Source organism: Thunnus albacares, chromosome 5 (genome assembly GCF_914725855.1).
Source record: "Thunnus albacares chromosome 5, fThuAlb1.1, whole genome shotgun sequence".
NCBI classification, from domain to species: domain Eukaryota; kingdom Metazoa; phylum Chordata; class Actinopteri; order Scombriformes; family Scombridae; genus Thunnus; species Thunnus albacares.
Window position 1 is genome coordinate 14,642,097 of NC_058110.1, and position 18,527 is coordinate 14,660,623.

Sequence of the window (18,527 nt, forward strand, 5' to 3'; positions counted from 1 at the left end):
ACTCCTGGGGGTAAAATTACTCCTCACTGCTCACTGCACCCTGTATAATAACCCTCTGGATTCTCCATGTTTGAGGGTTTAGGGATACCTGTCAATCAAATCAAAGCCAGACAGAATACATTTCCATAGTTACACCACGTTGCAACATCTGAGAGATGCCACAAAGATGTATTTCACAAAAAGACCACATTTGGTCAAGTGTTATTATGAATTTTTTATCATTTTGACCCAAACAAACATATAATCACATTGAACAGTGAATTGTGTCTATTGTTAGGAAGTGATATTGGTTCAGGTGTAATCATGTTTCATTATAAAACTTCTCTGGTGTGAGATATAATGTAAAGATTGGTGAAAGATTTAAAAAAAAAAAAAAAGAAACAGGTCTAGGCTGCTTTGATCTTCAAGTGGAGACACCCACCCAGAGGCTATGAATGGTACTGCAGCTTATACAGATTATTTAGATCGTTTCATACCAACATATGAGGAAATTATGATAGAAGTACCTGGTTACAGCTGGCTTGAAAGGAAAGACCACATGAAAACTAAAAAAATAAAAATCTTTTTATAGCTGAATTCAAAACAAATCATACAATCACAGAATCGGCTTCTCTTTTATCCAGAAAGGGCCAAGTCAAGGGAAACTGAACTTGCTTTAGATTCTTGAAGATGTTTAGAAATGGCATCAAAAATCTAAAGCAAGTCTTTCTGGATATATTATGACCTGGATGACTTGTATGCTTCATGAGATGGAGCTCAGCCAGACTCATCTGAAATCTAAAGGCAAAGCTGCACGCTGTCAGAGAAAAAAAAGTAATTGAACACACCATCTCATTCATTTGTCCCTATCCTTATTATCATGGCTTACGGACCCAGCGTTGTTCCTCACGCTCATAAAACTTTCAATAAAAGAAATGAAAACATACATAAATACAGAAATTTGAATATGATAAAAGAAAGTATATTAGTTGAGAAAGGCCCTTCTGTAAAATAAAGTACTTCTTCTCTTCTTCTTCTTCTTCTGTAAAAATGGGTTTTAAGATGAAAGCAGAAACAGGCTCAGTCATTGTTAAACTCAAGAACAATAGCACCACTTCACAGCAGATTTATAAGAAAGGTGTAAACAACTAATTATACATTTACACAAATGGTGAGAGTCCACAAATCTCATTTCATTCAAAAACTGTCTTAACAAGCATGAGGAATGCTTTAAAGGCACCTTTTGAGTTGCTTGTCCTTGATAGTAATCATAAAACATCAAATGTTGTTGTAGGAAGTCATTGTTACAATTGCAGTAAAAGTATCTGGACAAGCAGTGTGCAAATAAACACCACAGTTGAACATGTTGTTCTCCATCTGTCTCAGTTTGGAAGACATGGCTCATTAAGACATATACTCAATATGAGCATGTGTTATGAAAACAGCTGTGTTGTCTTAGTAAGAACTAAACCACCTCCAGAGTTTACATGTAGCTCCTTATTATACCAGAAGATGGCAATACAGGGTGAGACTGAGAACGCTCCGTGCTGTGGAGGATTGTTTGAAAAGACGAAATACAATGTAAACCACTCTTAGAGGAAAATCATTTGTCAAATTGTTACAAACTGTATACTCAAGCCTGAAATCATGGATTAAATTAAAGGGTCATGTGGTTTAAAATGGGCAGTGAATGCAACCAAGTTAAATGCAACAACAGACAATTATAATCTTAAAAGAAACTGACATAATTATCATCTAGCACGACCTAATCAAGAAAACAATAACTGTCATCCTTATTATCCCTAAATTATGTCCACTAGCCTTTTGTGTGTGTGTGTGTGTGTGTGTGTGTGTGTGTGTGTGTGTGTGTTTGTGTGTGTGTGTGTGTGTGTGTGTGTGTGGCATATAAGCCATCATGGAAAATGAAAACCTTTTTTCAACATTCAAATTTCATTAAAACTAAAATACCACTATTTGGAAACTTTCAAAATAAAACTATAATGATAAACAGAATTTCCTATAAAAAGTAATCCTCCCTCCTTGAGTCCTAAATAAACTCTGTTAGAAACATCTGTTGCTGTCAAATCTCATCAAAAATCTCAGCAGTGATGAAGTACAGAGACGGGAATGAACTCTACAGGCACAAGGACCCAGCATGCTGTGACTGGGCTGCCAAGCCTGCAGGTTGTATACTGGGATATTTGTCCAAACAGGAGTACATTCTTGCGTGCAAGAAGTTAACATGGAGAAACACTGGTCTGCAGTTTGTGCATTGATTTTAGCTCTTGGTGCATTTCTGCACTTTAACTCAGTTTTTGCTGCAGAATCTGATGGAAATTTAACAGGTAAGTTTGTTTTGACTGAGATGGTCATTTGTGTGTGTTTTTTATACTCTACCAATCCACAGATTCCTTCTGAAAAATGCATGTTTGTCTTCTTCATTCCACAACACAAAGTTCTTTGACAACCAGACACCTTAGTTGACTATATCACAGTTACTAAGCTGATGTTTTCTTTTTCTGCTTCATTGCTTCTTTCTCTCAGTGACTCTCCCCAAACCAGGCCACTGCCCACGTCGCCTTAACGTTGTCCCATCACATAAGGGGTGTACGTGTGATGAAGACTGTCCTGCAGACCACAAATGCTGTGTCTTTGACTGTGGAGCTGTCTGTGTCCCTCCTGCTTTCAGTATGAGCCCCAATGTTGATCTTTTTTTCAAGTTGACAGCTGTTAAATCTTTTGTTAATTCCTCTCAGTGACTGAAAGCATGAATCAAGCATGGACAGTCTCTTCTACTTAAACACCAGACTTTTTCCAGACTTTCTGTTACAGTGATAAACTGATTTCTCTTTCCCTTCAGCCAAGCCAGGAGTGTGTCCTCGCAGGCGTTGGGGCTCAGGGCTGTGTGCGGAGTTTTGCTCTAATGACAGTGACTGCCCCAATGATGAGAAATGCTGCCACAATGGATGTGGACATGAGTGCATTGCACCATACACAGGTTAGATATAAACATTATACTCCTCCTGCGGTGTTTGTGATATTTTCTTTGTGATCCTGAACACGTTGTAACAGAGTGTGTTCTTGTCTCTGGTGTGACAGTGAAGCGAGGTCGATGCGCTCAGCCCCAAGGAACTCCCATGTGTGCTGAGTACTGCTACCATGATGGTCAGTGTCCAGGAGAGCAGAAATGCTGCAGGACAACCTGCGGCCACGCCTGCAGCGAGCCCTGCTGATTGGACAGCCAGCGACTCAGCTGCATGTGTGAACTTATTAAAGCAACAAGAAAATGTGTTGAGCGATGAGAAATCATGTTCACTAAATCTCTGTCCATCTCAAAAGTATCCCATTTTGACACGACTTTTGAGCATTAATTGCACAAAGACTATTTGTTTGGATCCTTTAAGGTATTAAATCTATGCTGTCCATCATTTTTTTGAAAATACATTGTGATGGAGTATTTGCTCCACTGTTTAGGAAAGCAAGAAGTATAGAGTAGCCTAATGTTTTGCAGTTATGAAACAATCAGGAGGATAATCCATTAAAGTTTACTTTGAACCTTTTCTCATAAAGCTTTTTTATAAAGAAAAAATGATCAACTTGGGGAATACCCCTAAACTGGAGATGGATATGTCGGTGGTGTGTGCCAAACTGGCCACATACAGTAAACAATTGTCAGTCATTGTCTTCAAAAGACCTTTGTATACTTTTAACTTGATTAGTTTACAACTTAAGTAACCTTTTTTTAATGTTGATAACATTTAGGTCACAGTAAGTTCTTGTGTGTTAGTAGTAGTACTGTATATTCCACTATATTCTTTCCCCTGCTGTGTAAATGGCTGAGAAATGTACTGTACTTTCTATTGGAAATTCTTTGTATTTCAACTAATAAACATGTTTCCAGTAACTAGAAATGTGTTGTACATTTATCACTTCGCTGGTTATAGGTCTTGAGTTTCACCGGTGTCTCTTTATGGGCTTTTTAAGGCGAGAGCCTGGCTGCACAAACAAACGAAGAATAAGGCCAAGAATGGAAAGTGCTTACTGGCAGAAAACAAGACTATTTAAAGATGTGGCCAAGAACATCTGCTGCCAAAGGTTTCAACATTGCTGCACCACATCACAATGCATCTTTTTTAAATATATGAATAGCCAAGTTCCCTTTTTTTCCCCCCTCAATGTATAACTCGAAAGTGTGCTTGAAGTGAAGGCTATGTCAATGAGAATTATGACAAGCCACTCATCACTGAAGGTATGTGTCCTTGAAAAACAAACTGAAGGCTGAGCCAGCAGAGGTTCAGTTGTTCTCTGGCTGTATACCTTCTTGCTTAGAGAGAAAACATAGTTTGCAGCTGACCAGATATGAGCATCACTTGTGTGGAATGCTGCTTTTTCCTTTGTTTGTGTTCCACACTGTTGCCAAACGTGCAGGGGTGAGAATCTGTGACCGGCAAAATACAGAGACTTCTGTGTTTGTTCTCGCTGAGTGTGCCAGAAGTGGGGCCAAGTTTGTTGACACAAAAATGTGGGCACTCAGTGGGAAGTAATACAGCTCCGGTTCTGGTGCAGTTAAGAACGGTGTACCTTCTTTCACAGCTAGACATTTCAATAAAAGATATTTGTCAGTTTATTGTAAAAGCAATAATGAGAAGGAAGTTTTGCCGAACACACAAAACCTCTGCAAACATTCACATTCTGCTCACTTTTTCACAGCATGTAATACAGAATGGAGTTGTAGGCAGCTGAGCAGAGGATGTTGTTGTTCTTAGTAAAAAGTTATAAAAAAAAAAAACAACAACAAAAAAAGCAAAAACAAATGCATGTTATTTCATGGTATGGTAATATTTCCGAAAAAAAAATCTGTCCATTTCCATTACAGTTGACTGCTTTGAACTGATGCGTGAACAAGTTAACAACCCAAATAAGTGACTGAGAGGCCAACAGACAATCGCATTTAACATTCAACAAGGTTAGGTCTCCGAGGGGGGGGGGGGGGTGGGGGGGGGCACGAAAGGTTCTTCAAAGGTATTTCTGGTGTTTTAAATATTTATATAAATCTAAAATATAACATTATGAACTCCTCATATGCTTTCCAAATGAATGGTAGTCTTATAACTAAGTAGGAAGGCTGTGTAAACTGCCGTATTTTCAACCCTTAACATCACATTTAAATTTTGTTAACTCTGTATGATAAATATTATATATGCATGTGTAAGAGGACTGTCCTTTACTGCCAAACTGTATCTAACATTTAACTTAATTGATATTCAATTTTAGCATTTTTAGGTAAAATATTGACTGTAATAAATATTGATTAAATGTTTAACATGCAGAGGAGTTTGCAGTAAATATTCTTTTTATTCTTTAGTGCCTGCAGTCACATTCCACCTATCAGAGAGTTGGGCAGTAACCTGCATGTAGCCTGACAGGCAAAACACAGGGCAAAAAGAGTCCAAATTCCTTACCACTAGCTTATTGTTGTGAGTGTATGACAATAACTGAAGGCAGCTCAGATGTGTATATCAACATTTTTATCACTTCCTCTTTTGTCTCATCTGAATATTGACAGCTAGACCATAAGAAGATACAGTTTTGAGAAATTTAAGCGTTTGACGAACTGAGGCTGTAAAAGTAAGGGCGACAAATACTGTGCAGGATTTTGATCACCAGTGGAAATTACCGCCTTAACATTCAAGCATGCATCCAACAATGAGTGCAAAATAATCATTTTTTACAAAACACATAATTTCATAAAATAATGTGACTGCTCAGGGACAACCAAAATCGAAAAGAAAAAAAAAACAACTGCTGTGGTTTTTGGTAAAAATTCAGCATCAATGTTTTTATGAGCATATTCTTATATATTATGACTAATGAAAAATGTGTTCAATAATACAAATGCCTCAGCAACTATTTTACCAAGGACATGTCTCATAAAGTTTCCCAGTTCAGTCTGCTGTGCATTTTTGTAGTTGGACACAGGAAACTATTTCCCAGTTATTAGATGTCTTGTCATGAACTGAGGTTTGAGAAAATGTTACATTCTGACTGTGGTTTGGTGTGTGACCAAATGTGGTTGTCTTTTTCTATCTGAGCTCTGAGGCTTCATAATGCTGTGTAAGTCCGAATTAGTCTCATGTTTGTAGAAAGTCAATTTTAACACAACTTCCTCATTTTGACAAAATGACCTTGAGAACTTTCTGGTTATATTATGATGTGGTGCAGTTATGGCTTCAAACATTCACAAAACAAAAACAACCAAGCCAAAACACTCTGGTGCAGTTACCACTGCAGCATACTGCACCAGACTTGTTTTTTTTTTTACTTGTGAAACAATAACAAAGCTCTTTTGTTCCATCCAGATCCAAAGTCTACATTTGCTTGTCCTTAGCCGACAGGAAATTATCCCGAATACTTTAATAAAGAAAATCATTTTTTTGTCTACTTCTATTTAGAAACCAAAAAGTTGACAGTTTCCAAAACATTCGTACCAGTGCTTGACTCAGTTCTTCCCTGAATATAACATATTTATCAGTGGTTTCACCAAAAGGAAAACTTCCTTTCTAAAAGTTGTGTCTCGCCTCAGAGTGGCGGTACACCTCTCATCTTGCGTATGACGTTGGCTATCCGTTTGGCCAGTCCTGGGCTAGGCTCTTCTATCTGGAAACTCCGGGTCAGCAGGTTGTAGAGGGATCCGTAGCCCACGGCCACAACAGTGCAGGTAAGGCAGATGACATTATACGGCATGCTGAAGTCTGGAGTCGGTAGGTTGACCAGCAGCGGCTCCGTGTAGACACGCACAAAGTAGCTGGACTCTTCTTTGCACGGAAAACTGGAGGGAGATGGGATCATTTTATTTCCAGACGAATGTGTTTCTCAACAGGAACTCTTAAATGAGTAGAAACAACAGGCATTTTCCTCAAGAGTAAGAAAACTGTATACTTACAAGCTGCTAAAAAGCGGGCGTTCCCGAGTGACGTTCGTATCCATGGCGACAATGCTTGGTACAAGAGAACTGATGACTGAGGACCTAAAAGTTGAAGAAATAGATTTCAGTCAGAATTTAGTTAAACAGATTTTCAAACCATCTACCCTTAAAATCATAGAACATTTACAACGTTAAAACATGTGTCAATCTTCTTTCCGCAACTTCTGGAAATAAACAGTTTCGAAAACAACTCTACACACGTACCCGACATAGAAGCCGTGGTTGGGGTCAGGGGTGTATTCAGTCCACTTGAGCAGAGCCCTCTCGAACTGCACAGTGACCTCAGTGACTGAGTTGGGAGGAAGCTGGACGAGCATCTCCAGCAGGTGGGGCCTCACACGGTCTTTAGATGGCTGGTAGTGGATGAAGCCTAGCGGAGAAGGAGAGACATAAGTTAACTCAAATACCTTTGATTGACTGTTTAAAACATTCATCAACCCTTTATGACTTGCAAAGGTTTTATATACATATGATATAATGTGATAATATTCCAAAACTGATTACACAAAAACCAAGAACCAAAACAAGTAGATAGACCACAATAATATATCTTCCACCGCAGCCTTTATAAAAGAAAATGTAACTCGTGTTCTCCTCCTTGTGGTGAAAAGAAGCATTTGCATGGAATTAAATGAGAAATGATTCCTGTAAGGAAACTGGGAATGTCCAGTATCTTATACTGGACTTAGGTGGTAACGCAATCCCATCACGCCCAATGCAGAGTCAAGCTGATCACCGCTTCACCGCTGAGTGAGAGGCTCACGTGATGGGACGTTATTCTCTCAGGCTTCACATAAAAGATGATGTGCTGAATGACGCACTAAGGCATTTAGACACATAAGACATACAGACAGACATTTAGACTACAGAGGCTATAAAGAACAGACTAATACAGGAATAAATGCATTTGAAAAGTTTACCGTATTGGACGTTTTTTTTCCCTGGAAATACATCTGAAAAATTGGGATTGTCTTATATTCGGGGTCCAGTAAATGACGTGTTCACAACATCAGATATTCTTTTTGAATGGATAAAGTACCAGTGTAAAACTGACTCCTACATGCAGTGTTGCATTATGGGTTGTTAGGCTAGCGAGCATCTTAAAGTGTATTTTTAGTCAGTGTGTTAGAGTCAGTCAGCACTAACAGTGTTTCGTCAGTCCAGTTTAAACTGAAGGAGTTTCTGAAGACTCATGTAACGTGTTTTTCTGTCATGGAGGAAATAAATTCATGACGAGTGAAAACGAGTCCAAAGCGTCTTCTGACGTCTCTACTGCAGAAACGGAATATGTCAAGCTGCCAAATACCGCTGTCCCAGATGATAAGGAGCTCAAAAACACAAACAGGCAGTCTTATAAATCTTTTTAAGTTTCCAAAAGCCTGGCAGACTGTGTGAATATGTAACTACTATGATGGAAGTTATATTCAAAATGTATTTTTCCAAGAACAGGTGTTGGAAAAGGGGGTTGTCTTATAATCAGAGTCACCTTATATTCGGGCCAATGTGATATTTAAGAACCAATTATTTTATAACATCTGAGGTATAAAATATTATTATTATTTATTTTTTTTAAATGGTGGTTACTGCAAATGTTTGAATGGCTTTTTTTTGTGCCGTAAGGAAAAAAATCAATACTGCAGCAGCTCTAGCAGGACTCCTGCAGTATACAGTTTGTAATTCAATACATTAGGTAAAATAACTTTATAACAAGTTAATGTAGAGTTAACCCCAATCAGCCCCTCATCTTTAAAGCAGCATTTATAACTGGTTAAATAGTTTGCAAGTGATTTCTGCTTCACATGGACTTTTAGAAATATTTCTTTTTATCATATTTAGAAAAAGTACAATGTTTGGAGTACAAATTGGTAATTCATCAAGTACAGAGGTAATTTTTTTTTTGATTCAGCACCTGGACATTTACAGAGAAATGTTCTTTGTATAAGGCCTATTTGATTTCTGTAATCTCAAAAAGTACCCATTGCATGTTCCAGGGTTTGGCACATTTACTGCATGTTTGAGTGCGCACACATCCATTTGTGCTACCTAAAGTGACTCACTGGGGTTGTTGTCCTTTCCCTTGCTGGTGACGGTGAGCGTGTGGATGTAGAGACGAAGGTACCAGGGCACCGAGTCCAGCAGCAGCACAGGGAATGACCTGTAAGGGTGGTTGTTGTACATCAGTGTGTGAATCTCTCCTGTCTGCAGCCCGTAACCAGCCACGTAACGCTCAGCGTGGAGCAGGGGGCGCAGCATGTCACCTGCAGACGGAGAGTAGAAGACAAGGTGCTTTAATGGTCGTTTATGTAAACAACTTTACAGTAAAGACACTAAGATATACATGACAATAAAAATACTGGTAAAGTTTAAAGTCAAAAAGCAGTGCAGTTTGTAACAGAACAGATACAGTAACAAGATGTAACTGAGAGATAAGAGTACACCCCTGGTCAATATCACGAAAAGTAATCAAAAATCCTGTCCATTTGATTCAAGTTTCTATTTTTAAAGAAAACCCAAGAAGAATTAAGCCAATTCATTTGAAAAACAGAATGTTTGACTAATTAAACTATAATGAAAGGTCCATATTTTAGAACGAACTGCAACGAAAGCCCCCACACTGTTCATTAGTGAGGCTTCATGATCCAGATTCGATCCTCCTGGGCAGAGCAAATCTGTGAAAATATGTTCTGCTATTCTTCACAGATTATTCTTTTCAGCTGCTCTTTGCTGGAGGGTTTTTTTTTGCTTTACCTTCCATTTTAAAATACTCTAAAGAAGACTATTGTATTCATGTCAGGTCATAGTTTTCACTTTTTTCATCTTTATTAACTCTTGTGTGATTTTTGCAGTGTGTTTGGGATCATTGTCATGTTGGAAAATTCCTCTCCTGCCGAGCCTCTTGAGACTGGGAGTCATCTTTTCATTCAGTATTTGGGTATATAAACTTGCATTCATAGTCCCATCTATAAATGTCATCTCCCTACACCTTTTGTACTCATGTAGCCCCCATATCAGCACACTCCCACCTCCATGTTTCACGGTCGGCACTATGCAGTCCTGGCCAGGTCCACCCCAAACATGCTGGACCCCATCTGATCCAAACAAATTTATTTTGGTTTCATGTAACCAAAGAATGTGCTGCCAGCATTTATCAGGCTTCTGTTCGTGTTGTTTGGCAAAGTTTAATCTTTTTTGTGAGCAATGATTTTCTTCTTGGACGTCGTCTGTGGAGGTCGACTTCATGCAATATCCTTTGCTTCGCACTGTCTGAGCAGTCACTGACATATAATCCTTGTGCCGAGATGCACTTGACCGTCTGTTTTTCAATGCAAGGTTCTGTAAATAGCGAATTGTGTGTGTGCCGTCATTTTTCAAGGACCACACCACTGCTGCAACTGTGTTTTGGCTTCTGTTCACTGATGATCTTGTACCCTCTCTCATCTTTATGAAGTCTCACAATCTGGTTTCTTACTTGTTTTGTTTTAATTCCTCACCATATGGAGCCATGTTGCATTAGACACAACCCAGACCAAAAGTGAGAAAGTTGTGGTGTTCACAGGTTCTTTTATAACGTTGCTCAGGCAGTTAGTCTTAATTGGAAATCACAGGTGTAATTATTTTTGATTTGGTGGTCACGAGTGTCCTCACTTTTGTAGCATTGAGGTTGTACTTTAAGGCCTCTATTTTCAATGAAGTCTATCTAACCTGTTTGTTTTTAATAACAAATAAGATCAAATACCCGACACTTCACCCTAAAAATATTACAGTTAGTGAAAGATGATACAAATTTGGATCATTTAACATTTTAGTGATATTGCACAGGGGTGTACTCAGTTTTATTGTTTGCTGTAGCGACAAACAAATGCTACAACAAACAAATGCAAACTGACACATTTTTGTTAATTTCTTCTTGCTTCGTACATAATTAAGATTATGTCCAGCTCAGCACACAAAGCTGTGCAATGTGCTGCTGTTTTCACTCACCTTCACTGGATTTCCAACGAATTAGCAGATTGAGGGAACGCGTGTTGCCAAAGGTGGCATGTTGGGTCAAATCATAGACAGAGAAGGTTCGTCTGTCCCCGAGCACCACTGCCTGGCTGAGCAGGGTTGTGGCCGGGCTTAGCTCAAACTGCTCCCCCTGCAAAATGACACCAAATTTCTCTTAGACACCACAAAACATTGGGGAAATAGGATTAAACTTCGTGTGATGATAGAATATTGTGACTAAATCAAACCTCAGGGTTGTCTGTGATGTCGATATATATTTTACTGGAGGAGGCCAGTGGACAAGCTTCTGTCAGGGTCCGAGAGAACATCTTGAACAGAGACCACTCTGAAGGAACAAAGGTTTAAGTTAACCAGGGTTATCCAGGAAGATGTCATAGTACTTTTCTTCTTCCAAACACAATAAACCGCAGAAACTCTGAACTTGATGGTGGATGAATGCCGGTGCTTTTGCTCACCTCGTTTGCCCTGTCCAGAGGTGTGCAGGTCAAAGACGACATTCAGTGTCTGCCTCAGCTCCCATGATGTGGTTTTGCATTGCCAGTCCTGACACACTGGTCGGATGTGCACAGTCTGGGAATGAAAACTGCTGTAGAAGAGTTTCTCTGACTTCAACAGGACAGCGAGACCAGCCTGTAAGTGCAACATGGTCACATAAAGGAACAGAAGAAGAAACTGTTAGCTGCAGTGACGGGCATTTAAAGGTGCAATAAATGACATTCAGCCTTACTGGACGTCAGCAAGCAATTATTTGCTGTGTAAAGATATAGTGGAGTAATGGTGTCCTGAGCAGTGAATGAAGTCACTCCCTCTGTGTGTGTTGTTATCCAAGCTTCTCTGTTCTTTGTTTTGGTAGCCACACCGGCCGTCCGTGCATGTTAGTGCGTGTGAGTGCATGTGAGTCCCTCCGCGTACTCCATATCCGATGGCAGCCGCGTCACAAACTTTCTTAAATTACAGCTAAACAGTTCACTAAAATATGTTTCTGAAAGCATCTGAGGTGAGAAATAGGTGATGCAGTAAGAGCATCTTGATCCATATTTGATCAGCACTGCGTAGGTTGACAGTTTGATCTGAGTTTCATGAGCTGTCGGTTCCAGGACTGCTTTCTTTTTTTTTTCCATCTTTATTGCGTAAACGACACATATTTGTTTTATCCTGATATGTTGGTGCTGTAGTGTGACATCTAGTGGCTGAATGTCAGGTATTGTAACTTTTAACACAAGTTATGAATGTTAGTATGTGTATCATTCAGAAGAACACAAATGGCGAAGAGACACACACCTTGGAGCCACATGGCAAGAGTTTCTTCCAGGGTGTCAAATTTTCGGTGCAAACAATCTCTCGTGGGAGGGTGGCATAGCGAAGAAAGCGGTGGTCTGTCTCTTCAAATACAACAGAAAAAAGCAAAATCAGTCTAAGTGATGCAAAGCATTGTGAACAGCGTCTGTAGCACTTGCGTGCTAGAGAGCAGCTGATCACACTGTTAGAATCTTAGAAAATATAGAGGGGAGATTGTGGCATGAGAGTGCTGAACTAAGCTGAAAAAGCCTCACTGTACCATTGCCTATACCCAGCGGTTTGAAGGAGGCACTTGGCTGAACAGTGTTGGTGGAGTCAATGAAGTTCAATGAGGCGCAGAAGATCCCCGACAAAACATTCGTCAGCTCCTTCCATGTACCATCCACACTAAAAAGACCAGAAAATAGTATGACAATGGTGAAGGGGCTGACAAAGCACATACAAGACAGTTAAGTACTTTAAAAGTGCAGCAACATATGAAGAAACTGCACTGAAATCAATTTCTGGGAATTTCTATTTAAAGATTTGTCAGTTGATTATGCCTATTGTATGTAAAATTTATATTGAGGATAAATATAAAGCTATTTCACCTCCTTGTGCTTAAAACATGGGCACTTAAATGTTTCAATTTTTCTCCTCTAAAATACTATACATGAAAATTTAAGTTGTCATTTCAGCTCCTCTTTATTCCTGTTAAAAATAAATCATAAATATAAATTGTCATCTTCACTATATTCTTTGGATTTTGGATTGCGGTTTATGTTTAGAAAGATCATTTGGTTTTTAATGATATTTTAATATATTTAGCATCTGTCCTCATTCCAATAATGGATGAAACTAACATTTTCCTGAGCCAAACATAATGATGACTTCCAACATTCAAGCCAGCTATTATTTGCACGGGAGAAATGACTCTCTGCATACTGTATGTCGCTGGTTGATAAAGCAGTCTGATTTATCAGACAGAGACATACATCTGAGTTGTGTTCTTCTGCCTTTGTTCAAGGAATTCATCCTCTGATTTTCTTCTTGGATCCTGGTATTAATTATTTCTTGGTATGCGCAGTTTCACACAGCATGCCACATTACCATATTTCTAATTCTGTTTTTTCTTGTTTCCCAGTTCCTATGACTTTTACCAATTTCTAGAAAACTTGCTTTGAGCCTGAGGTGGTAGAATACAGTACTGTAGGTATAAAAAAAAGCTCACAAGGAAGCCAACTAGTTCCTGATAACAGCAGCATGTCTATTGTTGCAGCAAGGTTTTCCCTACTCCAAACACAAATTGTTTTACAGCTCCTTTGTATTCTGTCGAGCCTACTGTCAGACATGAGTATTCGACAATGATGATTTTTTTTCCTGTGATGTGATTTTGTTCCAAAATGGTGAGTCTACAGAAGCTTTGATCTTTCCGATCTTTCTGATCTTTCTGGACTGACACCGAAGCCTCATGTTCGCCACTGATACCCATTATAGATTAAAACTTTCTATCTCTCTAGTTAAAATTCATAAGTTTTATCCAGATTCCTCTGATCAGTGTGTGAAGTGTTGCTCTCACGGCTCCCTTATGAATTCTTTCTGGTTTTGTACAAAAGTGAACAAAATGCGGGATGAAATCTAAGAATGAATATCTATTATCTATCTCTATCTAACCTCTACCTATCTAAACAAAAACTCAGTTCTCAGCTGAGCTGTGTATTTTTCAGAGTGCTGAAAAAATGTCCTATGAGATGACAGATTATGTTTTCCTCCCTTGTTTATAAGCTCATTTTAAAACACTGGAAAAAAAAGGCTGATTGACGAGAAAAGACATTGTCTGAAGATAACAATAAAAATCAATTAGAAGCAATTCAATGAAGTATGGAAGTACATTTATGAGGCCCCATAAGACTTGTGGCATGGCTGGGAAGGGAAGGGGGACTCCGGTGGCGAACACATGACAGAGAACTACTGTGAAGTGTGTGTGTGTTATGTTTGTAGAGGGTTGAGGGTGGGGATAGGAAGTGTTTGTGTGATGTGTAAGATGAATGACGTGCTAATCCTTGGAAATATGAATGTACATGTGTCTTGTGTCTTATGTCTTGTGTATGTAAATGTATTAATGTTTCATGTTAGTCTGACACCATCCTAGGATAGTATATACTATCTTAAACATTGCGGTATTATATATCTAGTTAGTCAGAGATTATGAGCAAAAAGTCAAGGTGGAAGGCATTAAATTAAAATTTTTAAAAATCATATTTAAAAAAAACAACTTCTAGCACAACTGTACTAGGGTGATGTCACAATAACGTGGGTCAGTAATCTACAGGAATAAGCAAAATTGTGTTAGTTTCAAGATAAACTTTCATTTCGCCTCCAATGCTCTTCAGCCACCAGAAGACTGTACTCACTCTGTCACAGAGTCCTGGAACCAGACCCAGAGCTCAGCCCCGGGGGGAGATGGCAAGAAGGGCTGCCCCCACTGCATGGTCCTCCAGTATCCCTGCGTGAAGGAGATGTGCAGCTCTCGCACTGAGAATTTGGAGATAACTTGGCCCAGAGACTTGGGGAACAGCCGGTAGTGGGACACTGAGAAATAATAACATTACACACGTTAGGGTTTGAAAATGATGAGCAACATAACTTATAATTGATGTGTATTTGGATTTACAACTGTGATTTACATCTGTGGACATTATGGACTGTGTATTAAAGCTTTTTTGTATTCTGTCACAGTTGTCCAGAAATAAACAAATCTAAAGCTACAGTAGTGGTTTCAAGACCAAATAGTTTTTCTATCTCATCATTGAATGGCAAAGTGAATTCAATTAGGGGTGCTCAAGTGTTGAGTCAACTTTCATTTTGGAGGATTTAACTAGCTGTTGAATTGCACTGCAATATATTGAGATATGTTGTTAGTATTTCTATCATTTATATAAAAAGTTATGAACAAAATAAACAAGTGCATCAAGAAACCACTTACAGAACTGGATTTTTGTTTATAACATAAACAACTTGATAAACTGCTACTTTTGGCAAGACAATGTGTTCTGTTGAAATGGATTAAGGACACTCCTCTTACTACCACGATGTGGTATAGAGAAATTTTTAATGTGTTTCTGTATGAAAATACTAACTGTACTGAAAGGAAATGTTCAGGACTTCATAAACCTGTGGAGACTTTTCTTGGATCAGCTTTCTTTTGAAACGTATAATACACTGATGAAAGGACAATGCTCTCAGGAATGAAATCCTTTGAGAAGGGACACTGACGTCTGACCAGTGATGGACTGATGATAGGACAAGGATATATGGGGTGGGGCTGGACTTTTCTGGACAGTTTTATGGTGTGTTTTTTGTTGTTATGTTGTTGAGTCTTCATGTATGTTGATATTATAAAAAATAATTAAATTATTTTTTAAAAAAAGAAAGAAAAAGAATTGTATCTTTACTTGAAACACTTCATTAATGTTCTTAAGGAGTTAGTAGATTGATAATTCCAGATATATTTGACTTGTTTAATACACAGACATAAACATTATCCATTAAAACGGAAGACATGAATGTCCAGGTTAATTGTATAACCGTAAAAATGGTTAAAAAGGTGCAAGATATTTCTGCAGCATGTTTACTCACTGCTATAAGTTAGCTTTACCTTTGTTTCCTCTCATGAAATCTGTCTGCCACAGGGTGCGGAACTGGAAGCTGGCGTAAATATCTCCCGAGTGCAGCGGCCTGATGACCAGTTCCTCCTGAAAATCGTCTTTAGGCTGTGGCAGAACCGGAGGAACCTCTGGAGGAACCTCGGCTCCAGGCGCAGGAGTGCCCTGTGTTGTGTCCTGTTCGTCGGCTGCTGCAGCACCTGGAGTCGCTTCCCACCGCCTCTCCTCCACTGCGGGCTGCTCGGCCGTTTGTTCCGCTGTTTTAGCGGCTGTTTGAGGACTATTGAGCGCTGTGGCATCGTGGCCATTAATTAATGTCGCGTCTTGACTGTCTGCGACAACAAACACCGACAAACTAAAAAGAATAAACAGCACTGCCGGGCAGCTGCATCTGTGAGCTGCCATTTTTCCTCCAGTGAGGTGGTGGGCCTTATTTTTTTTCCCACCCGATTTCCGATAAGACCCGCCCTACTCTGCCTCTGATTGGCTACATTCGTTGATTAGGTTGGTCAGGTTTATGTATGTGGAGTGTGATTGGTTATGATTAGGGTAAGAATCAGGATCAGAGCCAATCAGAGGCTGAGTAGGGCGGGTCTTCGCAGAATGCGGGTGGGGAAAAAATAACGCGGGCGGTGGCGGTTCACTTCCGCGTTGACGCGTCATACGTCAAACCAGCCAATGGGCTGCCTCTGTATGAAATCCTGTGGCACTGAACCTGCTTTGTTTTAAGCAAAATACTCAGATTTTTTATTATATTTTACGTGGAAAGCCTAACGTGAAAAGACTATCTACTTTATTTAAATCAAATGTTCTAATAACAAATAATAACACATTTTAAAAGTAATTTTTAATGTAGACGCGGTACTATTCATTCCTTAATGATGCTTTCCATTCACCGCCTGGATTTTGTTCTTAGGGTTTACACATAGTGTTTTTAACAATATGCCTGCCGCGTTTATGCACATAATGTTCTTTGTTTTGGGCCAACTGTGCGTTACAGAGACATGAAAGGAAGCAACACGGAAATTACAAGGTAGCCTATAGTTACATCCTCCACCTTTAATTTATTTCTGTATTAAATGTATGGATGGTAAATGCACATCGTCAGTTGATCAGTGTCATAGTACAATTGGGCAATATCTTTTGAATTCTCGATTAATTAATTACAATGCTTGCATGAGTTAATCTGGCATTTCCAGCGTTACCTGGGCTGGTTAAGACCATAATAAAGCGTATAATAGACCCAAAATAAACCATGCAAGAGGTGCATATGGACATCTGAATAAGATCCAAATAATTGCTCCAAATAAGAGCCATAAAATAAACATTCAGTACAAGATCCATTGTATGCAGCATGCTTGTGTGGAATATTTTGTCGTGTTGCTGGACAGGGACGGGCATCATCGGGGGCATATCACCCCTCCCACATCCACACATCATTGCGCGCACACACACACACACACACACAAACACACACACACACACATACACACATACACACACACACACACACACACACACACACACACGGAATTTCTGCTCAGCTATGGCTCCCTGGTAGTTGCTCAAAGCGGCTGTTGTCAGAGCGAATTAAATCTGCACTCGCTCGCTGCTTTTCCTCCTGACCTTGTCTGCCTCTGGTTGGGGTTTTCAATATTTTATTCAGGATTCCTCTGCTGTCTCCCCATGGCTACATCGGATGGACTAGACGGCTGTCTGCAACGAGGCAGATCTCAAAGTGACCCGAACATACTCACCGAACCGGGCATCGATTTGGCTCACGGCACAGGTAAGATAGACGCGTCTGGATATTTATTTGCCATAAGTGTTTTTTTATGTAGCCGCTTCTTTGGCGATGCAGAGGTTTCCAAAAGGCATCCTTTCTTGCACAGTTGGACATCGGACACCAAGGGATAATTAGCGCGTATGCTTCCAACCTTGGACGTTTAAACACAGGCTGTAACACTGAATCGTGGAGCTGCAAATTGAAAATTAATGTGCCATATCAGCGTCTATGAATGGCTGCATGCCCCTCCAGATTTGCGCGTTATAAAGACGCCTGTAGCCCATTGGGTTGTTATGGCTGCAAGTAGTATTTAGGAATCAGCGTGTAGGCCATTTAAAATATTTTAACGCGAGCAATATTTACAGTATCTATTGCCCTCTGCACGATGCAAACCTCACTATTCAGCGCATATATCTATCATCTCCAAATCCGCATCCATGGGTGCTCCATGATGCCAGGCTAAACGTATTTGTTGTCTTATCTGAGCCACCATTACCCTCCTTATTCAAGAGGCACATGGGTTTATGCTTTAGGTTGCATTTTAAAAGGGCACATGCACATCTTATTGTGTATGCCTATAGCTCTGTCACTGCTATTGACATCCCCTACACCCCCCCACCCCCCTCCCCTTTTCCCCCATACTGAGCCGATCACTGTTATGATCAATGACCCGGCCGTCCACGTGATGTGAGCTATAGGTGGAAATACTCCCCAATTTAGCGCAGCCATGCGCTCACAAGAGATCGATTCACCAATTCATGGATCCTGCAGGTGTGCTTTTCAACATGGAGTCCCAGTTTATCTCTCAGTAGTCAGTGTTAGCTAT

General features: G+C 39.7%; 3 protein-coding genes across 5 annotated transcripts in view; 2 read left to right on the forward strand and 1 right to left on the reverse strand.

Annotated features, from left to right (window-relative positions):
* The first annotated feature begins 2,166 nt into the window (after positions 1–2,166).
* Positions 2,167–3,890, forward strand: wfdc2 (WAP four-disulfide core domain 2). Of its 2 annotated transcripts, XM_044351840.1 has the most exons (4): positions 2,173–2,324; positions 2,524–2,667; positions 2,840–2,977; positions 3,079–3,890. In XM_044351840.1, exons 1-4 carry the CDS (start codon positions 2,222–2,224, stop codon positions 3,210–3,212), a joined length of 519 nt encoding a protein of 172 aa, XP_044207775.1. In that variant the 5' UTR covers positions 2,173–2,221; the 3' UTR covers positions 3,213–3,890. The 2 variants fall into 2 exon arrangements, with proteins under 2 accessions (XP_044207776.1, XP_044207775.1); XM_044351841.1 differs by lacking the exon at positions 2,524–2,667 and having other exon boundaries at positions 2,167–2,324.
* A 695-nt stretch (positions 3,891–4,585) lies between these two features.
* On the reverse strand, positions 4,586–16,359 carry pigt (phosphatidylinositol glycan anchor biosynthesis, class T). The gene is made up of 11 exons (XM_044351839.1): positions 15,909–16,359; positions 14,665–14,842; positions 12,531–12,658; positions 12,254–12,354; positions 11,428–11,602; positions 11,200–11,297; positions 10,946–11,102; positions 9,022–9,222; positions 7,169–7,334; positions 6,923–7,006; positions 4,586–6,808 (listed from the first exon to the last, which is right to left on the reverse strand). The coding sequence occupies exons 1-11, from the start codon at positions 16,318–16,320 to the stop codon at positions 6,559–6,561; spliced, it is 1,950 nt and encodes a 649-aa protein (XP_044207774.1). The 5' UTR covers positions 16,321–16,359; the 3' UTR covers positions 4,586–6,558.
* A 1,077-nt stretch (positions 16,360–17,436) lies between these two features.
* phactr3a (phosphatase and actin regulator 3a) overlaps positions 17,437–18,527 on the forward strand; it is a 31,581-nt gene continuing 30,490 nt past the window's right edge. The window contains exon 1 of one of the 2 annotated variants that reach the window (XM_044352016.1): positions 17,437–17,704. In XM_044352016.1, the coding sequence (XP_044207951.1) occupies positions 17,602–17,704 (103 nt within the window). In that variant the 5' untranslated portion in view covers positions 17,437–17,601. The remainder of the gene's footprint in view (positions 17,705–18,527) is intronic. The other variant, XM_044352015.1, reaches the window with a different exon arrangement.

Bases quoted from the DNA above. Each gene is read 5' to 3' on its own strand.
- pigt (XM_044351839.1), bottom strand. From the start codon at position 16,320: ATGGCAGCTCACAGATGCAGCTGCCCGGCAGTGCTGTTTATTCTTTTT. The intron at 11,603-12,253 runs GTGTGTGTCTCT...TTGCACTTACAG, and splicing joins TCTTGCCATGTGGCTCCAAG to GCTGGTCTCGCTGTCCTGTT. The intron at 11,103-11,199 runs GTTTGATTTAGT...GTCATTTTGCAG, and splicing joins ACATCACAGACAACCCTGAG to GGGGAGCAGTTTGAGCTAAG.
- wfdc2 (XM_044351840.1), top strand. From the start codon at position 2,222: ATGGAGAAACACTGGTCTGCAGTTTGTGCATTGATTTTAGCTCTTGGT. The intron at 2,325-2,523 runs GTAAGTTTGTTT...TCTTTCTCTCAG, and splicing joins ATCTGATGGAAATTTAACAG to TGACTCTCCCCAAACCAGGC. The intron at 2,668-2,839 runs GTATGAGCCCCA...CTTTCCCTTCAG, and splicing joins CTGTGTCCCTCCTGCTTTCA to CCAAGCCAGGAGTGTGTCCT.